Source organism: Doryrhamphus excisus, linkage group LG21 (genome assembly GCF_037039965.1).
Source record: "Doryrhamphus excisus strain RoL-2023G ecotype Guam linkage group LG21, RoL_Dexc_Guam_v1.1, whole genome shotgun sequence".
Lineage (NCBI taxonomy): Eukaryota > Metazoa > Chordata > Actinopteri > Syngnathiformes > Syngnathidae > Doryrhamphus > Doryrhamphus excisus.
Genome location: NC_136377.1, coordinates 87637 through 103787, shown reverse-complemented (window position 1 = coordinate 103787; position 16151 = coordinate 87637). Strand labels below are relative to the sequence as shown.

Below are 16151 nucleotides of genomic sequence, written 5' to 3'. Positions count from 1 at the left end.
ACATGCAGAAGAAGAAGAGATCGGGTCGGGATGGCTACGTGTCTCATATTTGGAATCATTTCATCTGGACTCGTTTCCATGTCTCATAATAAGAAGGGATTTATTCTTAAGAGGAATGATTTCATCTTCCACGTCTCAGTTTGTTACATATTCCACATTTGAACATGGAATTGGAACAAGAAAGTAAAAATGAAAACAAAGTTTGTTCATTCATGAAGAAAATAAACATCATTGAAAAGTAACTTTGAATATTTCTATTGAATATAGTACTTGTATGACAAGGTGCAATACTTTCATGTTGTTGTATATGATAGTGATGATGATGATAGTGTATCTGATATGAATAGTGAATCAAGCATATCAAAGGTGCGATATTCATAGCAACATACCAGCATATTGTTATGATTCAAGAGGAAAGGCTGACATAAGATTCCAGTAAGTCAAGGTGAATGGAAGCACTCATCATTCTGACGCTCGGCCCACGCCGTACGTTGAGGAGCTGATGTCAAGCCAGAAGTGGGGACGAATATTGATGAGAAACGGATTGTTTAACTCCACAGCCCTGGCAGACGCCCCCCCCCCTCACAGCACCAAGGTACTGGTGTCGCTGTGGGCGGAGTACATCGCCGGGCAGAAGAGAAAATGTGATGGAGCGCTGCGGGTATTTTTCATTGTCATTTGTACAGTGGTCCCCTGGCATACAAACGTCCAAACTACGTCCCAACTACGTCCCAACTCCCAACTACCTTCCAACATACCCGTTGGTCAGGAGAATTATGGGAAGGCATAGCCGAGGACAGCTATCTGGGGTCTTGTGTCAAATAGCATTAGCTCTCATTAGCGTTAGCATTGCACTAGCTGGTCCCCATGCCAGATGTTCATCTCCGTCTCATGGATCTTATTCATGATGTATTGTGTAAAACTAAGACGGGAAGAAGATGAAAGCATGAAATGAATCCAGAGCCACCATCCACCGGCACCAGCCTGGAGAACAACCCCCCACATTAGGCCCCCGTTGGCCCCCATTAGCTCATCCCATCTCACCTTGATGCTTTCCCACATAGCATCAGCACGCGGGGGCAAATATGAGGGAAAGAAAAAGGCTAGAAGTACAGGAGGTAGACTCTGTGGGCAGCCTGGGACAAGCTTACATGCTGCCTTCAAGGACCGTGGAACAAGTTGGCGCTTGCATTAAACATGCCAAAATAGGGGGATTTCTAATTGTATGTTATTTTGTGAATAACACAACGATGTCTGCAAAACTGGATGTCATTTTTTCCAAATGATTTCATTTTCTGAAATCATTACAACTGACAGTTGGGGGGGGGGGGGGGGCGACTTCCGGGACGTTTACGATATTTACACCTTGGAAAATACTGCAGCTATGGCTACATGCATGCTTTCATGCAACGTAAGGTTGACGTCTCTTTTGAAAATCCCGCCTTTTTCTACGTATTTCTTACTATCCGTATTACCCCTTAGCTACAGTACATCAGTACATCAGTACAACGGTACTACAATACTCCTTGTTGGACATAAAACTCTGGTGATTCATGGCGGGTTGACGATGTAGTTAAAGATTATTAGCAGTATTGTGTATATAGTACATGCTGTATGTAGATGATGCAGTAATAAACGGCGGAGGATATATTGCTGCATATATTTCAGATATGGCGTTGGCTAAACATTACTAACAAGTTGCAACAGTGAAGCTTGCACGACATTCTTTGTCAGGGCGCGCCCACGTGCACACGCGAGCTGAGAGGCCCGAACGGCGAGGACTCGGCCGTGCACGCTGCACGTTGGCATGGCAGCCACGGGATGGCGGCACGGCTCCCACGGCCTCCAGCAGGGAAAAACATGACAACTTAAGACACGCTGTAAAGTCCCACGTGCCCCGAAGGCACCGTGCGGGCCAGCCGGAGGTCAAAGGTCAACAGCAAGCTTTGTGTACACGGTCCATGTATTAAGTATTTCTCCTCTTCGTTATGCTGCACCAATAGAAAGGACTACAATAGAAGATGGAGACCAGAAGAAAGAATAGAAACATAGAAAAGTGAACAGAAATAGACTATTTATTTATTTATTACAGCATGGATGGATGGATGGATGGATGGATGGATGGATGGATGGTTGATGGATGGATGGATGATAGATGGATGGATGATAGATGGATGGTTGATGGATGGATGGTTGATGGATGGATGGATGATAGATGGATGGATGATAGATGGATGGTTGATGAATGGATGGTTGATGGATGGATGGTTGATGGATGGATGGTTGATGGATGGATGGATGAATGGATGGATGGATGGTTGATGGATGGATGGTTGATGGATGGATGATAGATGGATGGATGATAGATGGATGGTTGATGAATGGATGGTTGATGGATGGATGGTTGATGGATGGATGGTTGATGGATGGATGGTTGATGGATGGATGAATGGATGGATGGATGAATGGATGGATGAATGGATGAATGGATGAATGGATGAATGGATGAATGGATGAATGGATGAATGGATGAATGGATGAATGGATGGTTGATGGATGGATGGTTGATGGATGGATGGTTGATGGATGGATGGCTGATGGATGGATGGATGGATGGATGGATGATAGATGGATGGATGGATGGATGGATGATAGATGGATGGTTGATGGATGGATGGTTGATGGATGGATGGATGGATGGTTGATGGATGGATGGTTGATGGATGGATGAATGGATGGATGGATGAATGGATGGATGGTTGATGGATGAATGGATGGATGGATGGTTGATGGATGGATGGATGAATGGATGGATGGATGGTTGATGGATGAATGGATGGATGGATGATAGATGGATGGTGGATGGATGGATGAATAGATGGATGAATGGATGGATGGATGGTTGATGGATGGATGGATGATAGATGGAAGAGAGAATAAGAGTAGAATACAGTGAAGAGTGAAGGGATTAGGGTTAAGTTCCACTTCATCCTCCCTTCCCGACATGAGGAATTCTGAATGGTGACATGTGATGTATACTGAAAGGAAGTCCAATGGAGTATTGGACGTATAGGACAAAGTGGACGTACAGTATATGACATACAGGGCATATTGGAGTTATTGGACGTATAGGACAAAGTGGACTTACAGTATATGACATACAGGGCATATTGGAGTTATTGGACGTATAGGACAAAGTGGACGTACAGTATATGACATACAGGGCATATTGGAGTTATCGGGCGTATATGATGTATAATGACTTCACGTCAGCTGACTAAGTCATATGACTTAGGAGACATATGACTCCTTGTTAGTGCCGCTCCGTGACATGACTTACAGATGCATAAGATGCGTGGGATGCATAGGATGCATGCATAGGATACATAGGATGCATAGGGCATATAGGACTGATAGGGTGTATAGGACATGTAGGACATGTAGGTCATATATGACGTATATCCCATGTACTGTATACTGCATGTATGCCACGTACTGTGTATCCCATGTACTGTGTATGCCATATACTGTTTATGTACTGTGTATGTACTGCAGCATGTACTGTGTATGCCATGTACTGTATACAGCATGTACTGTGTATGTACTGTGTATGTACTGTGTATGTACTGTGTATGTACCGTATACAGCATGTACTGTGTATATACTGTGTATGTACTCCAGCATGTACTGTGTATCCGATGTATTGCATACGTAGCCCATGTACGGTGTATGTACTGTGTATGTAGTGTATACAGCATGTACTGTGTATCCCATGTACTGTGTATGTACTGTGTATGTACTGTATACAGCATGTACTGTGTATCCCATGTACTGTGTATGTACTGTGTATGTACTGTGTATATACTGTGTATGTACTGCAGCATGTACTGTGTATCCCATGTACTGTGTATGTCGTGTGTATGTAGTGTATACAGCATGTACTGTGTATGTAGTGTGTATGTAGTGTATACAGCATGTACTGTGTATGTAGTGTGTATGCAGTGTATACAGCATGTACTGTGTATGTCGTGTGTATGTAGTGTATACAGCATGTACTGTGTATGTAGTGTGTATGTAGTGTATACAGCATGTACTGTGTATGTAGTGTGTATGCAGTGTATACAGCATGTACTGTGTATGTCGTGTGTATGTAGTGTATACAGCATGTACTGTGTATGTAGTGTGTATGTAGTGTATACAGCATGTACTGTGTATGTAGTGTATGCAGTGTATACAGCATGTACTGTGTATGTCGTGTGTATGTAGTGTATACAGCATGTACTGTGTATGTAGTGTGTATGTAGTGTATACAGCATGTACTGTGTATGTAGTGTCCAGGATAGTCCAGGATAGTCCAGGATAGTCCAGGATAGTCCAGGATAGTCCAGGATAGTCCAGGATAGTCCAGGATAGTCCAGGATAGTCCAGGATAGTCCAGGATAGTCCAGCACACCTCAAACATCAACCTCATTACGATGATGAAGGTGGAACATTGAAGATCATCCATGGCCCATTCACGTTGTCGTCATGGCGGGTGAAAGGTGTGTTTATGGTACATGTTGGCCGTGATATCACGTATGATCCTCCATAGCTTCACGTTGTCGTCATGGCGGGTGAAAGGTGTGTTTATGGCGACACGTTGGCGGTGAGCCCTGATAAATGGATCACATATGATCCTCCATAGCTTCTGTTCCACATCCTTCCCTTCCATCCGTTTCTTTGGAATAGACTCCATGTCAGCTTTAAGTGTGCATGTTCATTTCATGGCGACCAGAAGGGAAGGTTGACCAATCACGATAAAGCGGTATCCGCCCAAAGCTTTGCCCAGCATGGATGTCCGTTAGGAGACTAACATTGTCTTCTTCTTGCTTTTGGGAATACCACCTACTTTGGGCTGCGTTTGCCGTCATTTACAAGTGTCCCTGAATGCGGCGACAACTTCTGTCCCAGGAGTTATGTCATGCACCTGAATGCACCATTTTCGAAACAGCTGGAGCAGCACTGACAGCAGTTTGCTAGTTTGAATCCTGCTTGTTGAGTATGAAGTGTCCATGATCTGACTGGAATCTTCCCATGGTGTCCCAAGTCTATATAGTATAATAGGATCTGAAATACAGAAATCCATATGAGCACCACTAAAGGCTCACTGAGGGGGGAATCTCCATCCCAGTGCCAGGTTGTTACGGCGGGGGCCGTGTGGGACCGACTGGAACGCCGATAGAAATGACAGGCACTCGTCATTCCCACGTATTTATGGTGGATAGGATGCACACTTGACCACTGCCTCCTTCCTGCTGCTCTGCTCCTCACTGTGAGGCATTCAGGCATGCTCGTAATTATCAGTGGTAGGCGCAAATTGTTTTTCATTTGGATTCACATGCTCCCTATGGCAGTTGACGTACCCCACCTTGGGAAACCACTGGTACAGATGATTATGGTTATTGTGTTTACACTATAGATGATTATTATGCTTACATTCTAGATGATTATTATTATTATTATGCTTACATTATAGATGATGATTATTATGCTTACATTCTAGATGATTATTATTATTATTATGCTTACATTATAGATGATGATTATTATTATGCTTACATTATAGATGATTATTATTATTATTATGCTTACATTATAGATGATGATTATTATTATTATGCTTACATTATAGATGATGATGATTATTATGCTTACATTATAGATGATTATTATTATTATTATGCTTACATTATAGATGATTATTATTATAATGCTTACATTCTAGATGATTATTATTATTATTATGCTTACATTATAGATGATGATTATTATAATGCTTACATTCTAGATGATTATTATTTATTGGGAGGTGATTTAAGGTGATGATATGAAATGTGTGAAATAAATCCAAGCTGACTTTGAGTGACATGGCGTCCATGACCAATCCAGAGTGAGCAGATAGCGTAGACGATCAATCCAAACGTGACGTTTATTGATCCAAGGTGAGGTTACACAGCCAGAGCCACCTTGTCCATGAACTTGGCCATCCTGATGTCTCGCTTGGAAAGGCCGCCGCAGTCGTGTGTCGTCAGCGTGATCTGGACCTGTCACGCGCACGCACAGGTGAGGCGTGGCTGTGGGAGGTGGCCACGTGTCCAGGCGTTACCTTGTTGTAGGCGTTGAACCACTCGGGGTGATGGTTGATCTTCTCCGCCTGCAGCGCCACGCGAGACATGAAGCCGAAGGCCTGGAAAAGCACATGACAACCGTGACCTGTGGCGCCGCATCACGGTGCTGATGTGACCTTGGCGTCGTGGCCCTGCCTTCCACGCTACTGTATGGGCGTACAGCATAGTAACAGTATTTGTACTCATGTCAAGTGTACTTTGGTGGAGAATGTGTAGTAACAAGTATTTGTACTTAAGTCTAATGTACTTTAGTGGAGAACGTGTAGTAGCAAGCATTTGTACTTTGTACTCAAGTCAAATGTACTTTAGTGTAGAAAGTGTAGTAAATGATGTGATGTGATGTGGTACCCCCCCCCCCCATCTACGCCACGGCACGTGTGCAGACGTCCACGTGTGCGGACGTGGCCTGGTGTTTGGACTTGGCATGTGGCCGCTCCCCAATCAGGCGCGGGCCGAGGCAGCCATTACGCCGGGCGTAATTATCATGCGGCGAAATCCCTCGTCACGCTCGGGTCATTTCGGAGCAATTTCCCTCTGCAATCTCAATTAGGGCCAAAACGCTTCCTCCTTAATTCAATCACTGACCGCCATTGTTTACACCTGACACGGCTGGCAGGGGAAATTGCATTCAGCCTTTTCTTCTTCTTCTTCGTACTCCTCCACGGCAATTTTAGGAGACGTCCCGCTCAGAGGAGTCGTAACACGACCTGCGGCCCGACCCCATTGCTTAGCGAGCACGCCGCCTCCCCATCAATTCACCTAATTGGCATATTCCTGAAACTTGACCTCGCTGCCACCAATTTGCCTTCCCGGCCGTCTGCTTTGTCTCAGCGCCGCCCGTCCGCTCGTCCTGGCAGCTGCTGTCCTCGCTCCACGCCACGGCCGTCATGGCCGCCCATGCCGCTTTCCTGCCGTTTTCCTGCCGCACCTCACCCCCTCACATGCCGCTTTCCGGCGTGTATATACAGTATATACCATCCATACATTTTCTATGCAGCTTATCCTCACTAGGGTGGGGGTATGCTGGAGCCTATCTCAGTCTTGGGGGAGAGGCGGGGGGCCACCCTGGACTGGTGGCCAGCCAATCCCAGGGCACATATAGACAAACAACCATTCACACTCACATTCAATGAAGTCAATGAAGCTAGCATGTTTTTGAAATGGGGGAGGGAAGGGGAGTATATGGGAGTATATATATATATATATATATATATATATATATATATATATATATGTATGTATATATTTACAAAGAAAGCTGGGATAGGCTCCAGCACACCCGTGACCCTAGTGACGATAAGCGGTATAGAATATGTGTATATACGTATATACATACACATGTGTATATATACATATATTATCTATATACATATATATATTATCTATATACATATGTATATACATATACGTATATACATATATATTATCTATATACATACGTATATACATGTATACACACACACACACATACACACACACACACACACACACCTGTGACCCGTCATAGTATAATATATAGCTAAAGTATTATTACTTTAGAAAAACTATTTTTGTTGTTCTTGTGTCCTCTCCTGCCAAAGACTTTCCTCTGGCTTCTGATTGGCTAAGACGCTTTACTGTTTGGGTTAGGCTGCCACCTTGTGGCATGCAGTAAGGATGGAAATATTACCCAGTAGGCCAGAGGTAGGGAACCTATGGCTCGGGAGCCAGGTAGGGCTCTTTTGATGACTGTATCTGGCTCTCAAGCATTTCTTACCACAATAAAAATGTATTTTTGCTAACATTTTAAAGTAAACCATCACAGAAATGACTGTTAAAAATAATATTCAAAATCAACAACTTTCTTATGCATTTTAATTTGTCCATCTATATTCTGCTGCAATACGGCCAACCATATCTATCTTTCCTGATGATATTTTCCAGGTCAAACACCAAAACTTGATTATTACTGGGTAATGCTGTAGTCTACCTCGGTCATTGAGATGTCAAAAAAACATGTAAATGTAAACTTTCCTCCTTTAGTCAAATAGCTAAAGCTGCAGAACCAAGCCTTCTGACGAAGATGGCCAAAAGAATGAAATATATACGGAGAACGGTGCAAAACTATGCAGCAGCAGAAGTTGTATTAATGGCAACAAGTATTTGATTTATTATTAGACACCGCGCTGCTCACGAAAGTGTGCTGGCCACACCCCATTGGCGTGGGGTAGTGTGCCTGGTCTACGTAATTAGAGCCCATTATCTAAAACTGTTGGTCTTACATAAAAATGCACACATTTTATTGTATTCAATGTTTAAAAAAATTTATATGGCTCTCCCAGATACACATTTTAAAATATCTGGCCTTCATGGCTCTCTTAGCCAAAAAGGTTCCCGACCCCTGCAGTAGGCAGTACTGCTCTCTGGACTTTGGAGCAAACACCCGGGGTTCGAATCTCCACGTGTAAGCATCATTGGTATTCGTCAGGAAAGCCATCCGGAATATAAAATGATCAAGACAAAATCACAATGCGGATCTAAAAGATCCACTCGGGCCACTCGGTCACGGGAACAAGTCGAAGGAAAAAGAAGGTTGTACTGCTTCCTGTATTTATCATACATATCCATCGTATACGTATGATAGAAGTAGAGGGTATAGATACCGTATGGATGGTAATAAAGTGTGTACTTAGTGTACCTAACGGAAGTGAAAGATGGGGGGGGGGGTGACTCCCCAAGTACAAACAATTTGGGAGGGGTCTGAAGGCAAGTGTCCTGCTTCGAAGCTTCTCAGGCGGGCGGCACCCCCTGGGGGAGGTAACGGGAGTGGCCGGACCCAATGGGCAGCCGAGTGGCGGCACTCGGGGACAAGCTCCAGCCCCTGTTTGGACCCCCGTGTCAACAGGGGTCAAGGATTCGGGTGCTTTGTTCACCCGGCCTGCAGTGAGCGCTGCGGGTCACGTGTTCGGTGTTGCCCCGCCCAGCCAGGCCCCACCCAATCGGCCACAGAGCTGTCAAAGTGGGATTATTTGACGTGACATGACGCAGACCCCCGCCTCCAATAATCAGAACCACCCGGCGGCGAGGGGGCATTTGCTGCTATTACGTCGTGATTGTCACACAAGCCGGGATGAGACGCTCCTGCCGCCGCCTGGAACACATGTCTGTTATTTACGGATCGCCTTTCCGCTGCCGCCACGCCGCCCGGAGGGGGCTTAGGAACCCCCGCTCCGCCTGCCAGGAATAAATGCATGCAGACGCACGTGCACGCACCCACAGCCTGGTGACGCACCTCATCACTTGGCTCCGCCCCGACTGGAAGAAGTTAAAGGGCAGCCATGATGATGATGATGGTACTTACACAAACAACTACACTAAACATCAACAAGTACACACTTGTACTAACACATAAACACTAAAAACACAACTACACTAGCACCTTTCATATACACTTACACTAGCTACACGATTCAACTATTCAACTATTCAAGGGCCATACGGTGTCACTCAAGGGCGATACGGTGTCACTCAAGGGCGATACGGTGTCAATCAAGGGCGATACGGTGTCTAAAGGTGATACGGTGTCTAAAGGTGATACAGTGTCTAAAGGTGATACAGTGTTATTAAAGGTGATACGGTGTTATTAAAGGTGATACGGTGTTATTAAAGGTGATACAGTGTTATTAAAGGTGATACGGTGTTATTAAAGGTGATGTGTGTCATTAAAGGCGATGCGTGTTGAGGTGATGAAGGATACAACAAAGGATCTCAGGATGCCATCACAGGATATTTGTGTGCTCCAAATAGGATCAATGAAAAAAGTGTTCATCGTTCATAACACCCACCTGCCCACACCATAACCCCACCCCCACCATGGATCCCTCAGAAGGAGATTCTGAAGTTGGGACAGACTGGGACAATCCGGATCAGATGCCAGGAGGAGGCAGCGAGGGTGCTGAAGCTCCACATGAAACTCTGAAGCAATCCGATTGTTTGCGGAGGAAAGCATAGCGCTGGAACCGGCGAGCGGCGAGACGACCACCTGGCTCGTCTCAGCCTAATGCCATCTGACGTGTGGCGGTAAGAGGAGGCCTCAGCGCCGCCGGCAGTCTGCGGGGGAGGTCAGCGCTTCAAAGGCGGGGAAGTGTAAAAAGACCACTGTTGGAGGGGCTAAAACAAGCACAGGGATTAGAGGAAGTCCGCTAAGTGGCCTTGAGAAAAAAACAAGAATCCATCAGGATCGGCTGACCTCAACTTCTGCTGTTAGCATTTGACACCAGAAGATAAGACGAGGGTCACGACCTGTCCACACCCGAACCTTCCTGGGCCGACACACGGTGTAGGATCACTAAATAGTCACGTCCATCACTCCATAAAAGGATGTCATACGTACGGCATGCCTACGGAAGGACTGTACCCATGGCCGGGTAGGACGCATTTGTGTCGGATACGCTATGCTGCCATGCAGGGCCGTTGTAGGCCCACCCATTGCCATACACACACACCAGTTTTGCCCTCCCCCCAATTGCCTGGACAATCTACCTGTTTGCCCCCCCCCCCCCCCCCGGCAACGGCACCAATGTATACAATGTACTTTTAAACCTGCAACACACGCACACAGAAAATAATTAGCACCCCAGTTCTCTTCCCACGGGCTTTGCGTGCTGTCTTCATTAGCTTGGTTTTAGACGTGTGGCTCCAGGCTGTGCTCCCCATGTTCCATCAACACAAACAAACATCATCCAGGACTACCGTCACCTCTCAAAGGTACAGAGATAAAAACTTCTATCTGCAGTCAAGTACGAGTTAAGAATGGCAATTAAGCCCTAATGTGTGTGTGTGTGTGTGCGTGTGTGTGTGTGTGTGTGTGTGTGTGCGTTGGCTGCTGTCAAGGTGACAAACGCACCTGGTTAAAGGTTTTAAAGTGAAACTCTTTAAAGATGGCATCGCGCTCCTCCACCTCCATCCAGCCAGCGGCTCTCAACTCCATCACCTGCTGGTCTCGGTCAGCCGGGGACAGCCAATGAGAATCTGATGACTGGGCGCACACACACACACACACACACACACACCTTCAAATGTCAATAATCTCAATTTCTTCCCTTTGTATTTTTAATTCATTCATCATGGAGCCACCCACGGCCTTACAAAGCGGTTGATGTGGGGGCCGAGAAGGGCAAAGCACAAACCAAACTATAGTTAGACCACCTGGACCACCCGGAATGGGGTCGTACCCCGGTTTTACCCTCATTCAAATATTTCATATACTGCTGTAGTACATCTGTTCCTTGCGTCTGATAATCATGTGACACCTTTTATGGCAAAACACAAAAAGCATGCTCTATATGAAAGCTTGGACTTCTTCACTTTGAAATGATTGTCCTCGTTTTTATTTATTTTTGGATAAGATTAAAATGACTACAGCAGTACTACGGCAGTATATGAAATATTTGAATGAGGGTATAAGGGGTACAACCACCTTCCCGGTATAAACCCCCCTTCCGGGTGGCCCAACTAATCTGTGTTTCTTTTTCTTTTGTATTTTGCATTCTCTGCTACAAGGATAAACCGGAACAGTGGCTGATCCACGTTATCACTTCCTAGAACTGTGGGACTTGGTACATTCCCATTCTGGGTGGTGATTTTTTTGCTTTTTCCGATGGGGTGCCATGGCAGGTCGAATCCACCAGATGGCAGTGTGGCGCCAAAGAGGAGAAATAACAGACGAACTAATGGAGACAGTTCTGAATGGGTTTGAAGAAATCTGTTAACATTATCGTTTACGTCCTACTGACAATGCCGAACGGTCTGGAAATGCTGCTCTGTAATGTGGAGTGGACATTATGTTCTTAAAGAACAACCGAGACCAGGAATGAACACACTTAGCAAACGGGTCCTTTACGAGCCAAGGGGACGTTCATAAAGCTGGATATTGAAGCAACTGAGCGATGCACAGTCCAAAGGTGTTTGCCGACGTACACAACGGGGCCAAAGAAGCTCAAAATGTGCTACAACTCGAGGTTAAAGTCTGTCATTTACAGGTGCCCGACTTTGTCCTTGTTTGACACCGTTTATCTATGGAGTTTGGCGGAAGTTGTGCCACAACGGGAAGGTCGGCTTGTAGCCGGACGATTACTGATGGATGAACAGAAAGCAGCATGAAAACTGCTACTTAAACTGCCGTGTGATGTATCGACACTGTATCGATTGTGTTTGTGTTCGCTTTCCATGGGCGACTATCACAACACTCACCATTCTCGAAGTCCCGGCGAAAAAAGGCTTGGAAACTCTCAGCCTGACAAGAATGTTGCTCAATCGCGGGCTAAATATTAACATTTTTTATTTTAATGTTCAAATATTAACCAGCTCGTGTTGAAAACGTCCAGTTGTGTCCTACTTCCACCAACTAGTGGTGTGTCGGTCGCGAACGAATCGGCTCTTCGGGCCGGCTCGCGTCTCGGCAGCCCTTAGGTTTTTTCCTCGCCTTTTTTCTGTTAAAGGCGAATGTAATTGGTCAAGATGCGTGGCGGCGGGTATCCACGCTGAGGGGCGTGGATGGGGGCCAAACACGTTAGAGCCGATTAGTTCCGGAGGAATTTAGTCCCCTGCATGGGACAATAGGTACACAAAATACAGTAGTTACTGGAGAACTCATGAAGAACATAACGACCAAGGCACATGCATTTAGAGTAGTTACTGAGGAACTAGTGAGTGGTGGCTAGGGTTTGGTAGGTTGGTTCCTCGTTGTCTACCTATAACAAGATATTTGTAGCTGTTCACTGAGGTCTGATTAAAATCTATTTCCATTTGATATCATGTATTTGTTTCACATAAGTGCTTCACTCTCCACAATACACAATATTCTGTTGATCATAAACTGAAACCAAATCAAATCTAAGAACCCACTCTTGAGGGAGCCGAGTCAAAAGAATCGGTTCCCTAAAAAGTGATGAAATCCCCATCACTACAGCCAAGCAACCCATCCTCAGTCAGGTGTGGATGCACCGTGAAATATGGATACTTTCAATATGGCTCCTCATGTGCTAAATTCCATATTGCTACTTTTGATACTTGAGTCAATGGAAATGTTTGTCTGTCAAAACGATGACTGATTGTAAAGGGAACAATGTGTGAATAAGGCTTTCAGTAGTTCTCCATGAATGGCTTGTTTTATTATTTTTTTCATTTTGAAGAAATACCAAAATGACATATTTGGTATGATTTTGTCCCGTGTTGTTGTACATCATGTAAATCACCCCGCAACCTCAATATGCTTCAAGCCAGAAACATGTATTAGCATTCATTACAACTGATGTCATCAACTGAACGACCAGCCTGGGATTCTTTATGCTATGATCGGAAACTCAAGGGACACCAGGTCCATCAGAACCTGATTTTTACCAAGTAAGGATCGGAGAACGATGTAGCTGTCCACTTCACTGCCTGACTCAAATGTACACTTTCTCATTGCAAGACTGCCTGGCAGGGACATCACAGCATATCATGGCAATGCCCCGTCAGTGCGCGGACCTTTAACCCTCCTGGGAACATCCACATGGAAAACGTCCTAGTGGAGCTTCCATGACATCTCTCGTCTTCAGTCCTGATGCTCGTGTTCCTGGCCCGGGATCAGCCATCGGATGCTGTCAGTCCTCAGGATGCCGTAGGCGGTGAAGGCCGCGATGAAGAGCACCGAGAACACCAGCAACCAGTCCACGCTCTTCACCGGCACACCGGGCAGCGGGCCCAGGTGGTCGCCGTCCGTCACAATCCCCTCTGGCCCCGCCTCCAAGCCTGACGGACACAACCTCGTTGGCGGTGAGGTCTTCGGACTGTGTCATGGTTCCACCTACCCGTCTGGTTGCTGATGAAGGAGGTGAGCATCTCCAGCGTTCTCTCCGTGTGGTTGAATCGAGCCATGGGTTTGGCTCCTTGGAAGAGAAGGATGTTGGGGACCGCCACCGTCCCGAATCTGGTGGACAGGCTGCCACCACAAACAATACCGTATCATTGTTTTTGTTATCCAAATCTAGGGCTTCTCTTCACATTTCTTAGCTAATGCACAACATCAAACCAAATGAATGGTTTGCTGGCTAAATGAGAATGGGAATTGACTTGCTACCTTGAAGGCTTTAAGGTGCTCACCTGCTGTGCTGTGAGGCATCTAGGGCCAGGAAGTGCATGGTGGGAAACACCCGAGGCAGAGCGTTGAAGTGAGGCGCCAGTCTGGCTGAGAACTGGCACCAGGTGGTGAAGAAGAGCACGATGGAGCACTCTGTTCCATTGGCGTTGAGGAACTCCATCAAGTCCTGCCAGTGTCAACAAGTTCATTATTAGTAGTACTTTGAGCGGCTCTTATGCGAGCATTCAATGTGCCTGCTTTGTGCTCATGCTGTGACATTTGATCACGCACCTGTGAGGCGTTGAGAACCTGCACGGTGAAGGTGTCTGTGCCTGTGATGTTCCTCCTATCACAGGTGACCTTGTAAGTCTTGGTGGCCTCCGTGTTCTTGTCTTCTGCAGCAGCGTGCACCATGTCCAGTGTCACCTAACAACAAGCATCCACCTTCACACCATGTGGACACTAGAGCCGCAACCATTATGCGCATAATTCCAATACCTCGATTACAAAAAGTAGTCGAGGGGGGGTTTCCGCGTTTCAAATAATCGCTTACGTCACCAACGTGCCTACGTCACGCACGGAGGACAAAGAAGGTAGTGGGTGTTTGAACACATGGGAGGATTGAAGGGGCAAGAAAAAGTGGCAAGAAAACGAAGGACAAGGAAAATTAAACATAAACAAACAGACAGACAGAAAATGTGGCTAAACAGCAGTTGAAAACACCACTGTGACGTCTTAACGTTTTACGTTCTACAGCTTTAACGCCGTGCTTCGCGGTCGCTGTCGCTGCTTGCCACTGTGCTCAAACAATGAAATCCATCATTGGCTTAAGATTTTGTTTTGTTACCCTCATTTCGGCAAAGTTTTCTTGAAATAATTGTCTGTGTTTGTTGTATCTTTAATGGTTGCTAAGCCGTGAACTCAACTAATGAACGACCTTTTAAGAACGAGACTGGGGGAACTCTCAACCTCCATCAAAGTATTGTCCTGTTTCCTTTTTTTCCAAAAAAACACCTCATACTCAACACCGCAAGTGAAAGCTGTGGTTTTGAGTTAGTTCAATCCATTTTTACTGCTTACTGTTATTTGTTCTATTTTGTTCCACATCCACCTTTTCCTCAACAGCCCTAGTGGACACATTGAAAAAGATCTTCTTGCCTGCTGTGATGCTTCAGCATTCTCCTCCTCCTGGGTGACCCCCACACACTCCCCGTCCTCACAAGGTGGCGAGAAGCCAGACTGGAAGTCTTTCATATTTTTAGGGAAGAGCGACTTTATGTCAGACGGGTTGATGGAGGCCTCGGTGCCCATCACTGCGTCAGCGATCTCTGCGGTCTTGAACTGCCTCTTGGCTGCTTTAGGGTCTGAAGACTCCACAAACCCGGAGCTGCTCTCCAAGGCCGACTCTGTTGCTTCTTCTGCCAGCACCAGCTCGTCATGCTCTGTCAAGTAGATTAGTTACACTCATTTCAAATAATGCAGTTTAATATATTTTCATGAATGTGCTTCTTGTTATTATATCCATATGTAGATTACATGCCAGTAAGACGGCTAAAACTAAACGAATATCCAGTATCTTACCACTATAATTCAGTGTATCCCCTTTTACTGTAATGTTTTGCTAGCATAGCAGCTAACCGGTGTCTTACCGTTCGATGCCAAAGACAAAAAGCTCACGGCGCCTGGCTGACACAGGATGAACATTACAACACAAAACGTACTATGATTCTTCAACATAGCCGACATGTTTTCTTCTTAAATTGCGACCAACTACAAACGCCGTTAAGACGCGTTTGAGCGTCGAGAGTACAGTTCGGCTACATCGGCTAAAGCGGAAGCAAACATCCCTTGCTCCAGGCGGACGGATTACAGTGTGGCACACA

General features: G+C 45.7%; 2 protein-coding genes across 2 annotated transcripts; both read right to left on the bottom strand.

Annotated features, from left to right (window-relative positions):
* Nucleotides 1–5836: 5836 nt before the first annotated feature.
* On the bottom strand, nucleotides 5837–12691 carry LOC131138814 (pterin-4-alpha-carbinolamine dehydratase 2-like). Its single transcript, XM_058088063.2, has 4 exons — nucleotides 12399–12691; nucleotides 11053–11184; nucleotides 6146–6226; nucleotides 5837–6083 (listed from the first exon to the last, which is right to left on the bottom strand). Exons 1-4 carry the CDS (start codon nucleotides 12480–12482, stop codon nucleotides 5988–5990), a joined length of 393 nt encoding a protein of 130 aa, XP_057944046.2. The 5' UTR covers nucleotides 12483–12691; the 3' UTR covers nucleotides 5837–5987.
* Nucleotides 12692–13279: 588 nt separating this feature from the next.
* txndc15 (thioredoxin domain containing 15) lies at nucleotides 13280–16144 on the bottom strand. The gene is made up of 6 exons (XM_058088062.2): nucleotides 15918–16144; nucleotides 15427–15710; nucleotides 14560–14694; nucleotides 14292–14455; nucleotides 14000–14130; nucleotides 13280–13940 (listed from the first exon to the last, which is right to left on the bottom strand). The coding sequence occupies exons 1-6, from the start codon at nucleotides 16012–16014 to the stop codon at nucleotides 13744–13746; spliced, it is 1008 nt and encodes a 335-aa protein (XP_057944045.2). The 5' UTR covers nucleotides 16015–16144; the 3' UTR covers nucleotides 13280–13743.
* Nucleotides 16145–16151: the final 7 nt, after the last annotated feature.

What these genes read in the sequence shown, in the direction of transcription:
- LOC131138814 (XM_058088063.2), bottom strand. Translation starts at nt 12,482, where the DNA reads ATGTTAATATTTAGCCCGCGATTGAGCAACATTCTTGTCAGGCTGAGA. An exon ending in ACTTTAAAACCTTTAACCAG is followed by an intron (nt 6,227 to 11,052) that starts GTGCGTTTGTCA and finishes GTGCTTTTCCAG; the next exon opens with GCCTTCGGCTTCATGTCTCG. An exon ending in GGTTCAACGCCTACAACAAG is followed by an intron (nt 6,084 to 6,145) that starts GTAACGCCTGGA and finishes TGCGCGTGACAG; the next exon opens with GTCCAGATCACGCTGACGAC.
- txndc15 (XM_058088062.2), bottom strand. Translation starts at nt 16,014, where the DNA reads ATGTCGGCTATGTTGAAGAATCATAGTACGTTTTGTGTTGTAATGTTC. An exon ending in AGGTTCTCAACGCCTCACAG is followed by an intron (nt 14,456 to 14,559) that starts GTGCGTGATCAA and finishes TGACACTGGCAG; the next exon opens with GACTTGATGGAGTTCCTCAA. An exon ending in CTTCATCAGCAACCAGACGG is followed by an intron (nt 13,941 to 13,999) that starts GTAGGTGGAACC and finishes TGTGTCCGTCAG; the next exon opens with GCTTGGAGGCGGGGCCAGAG.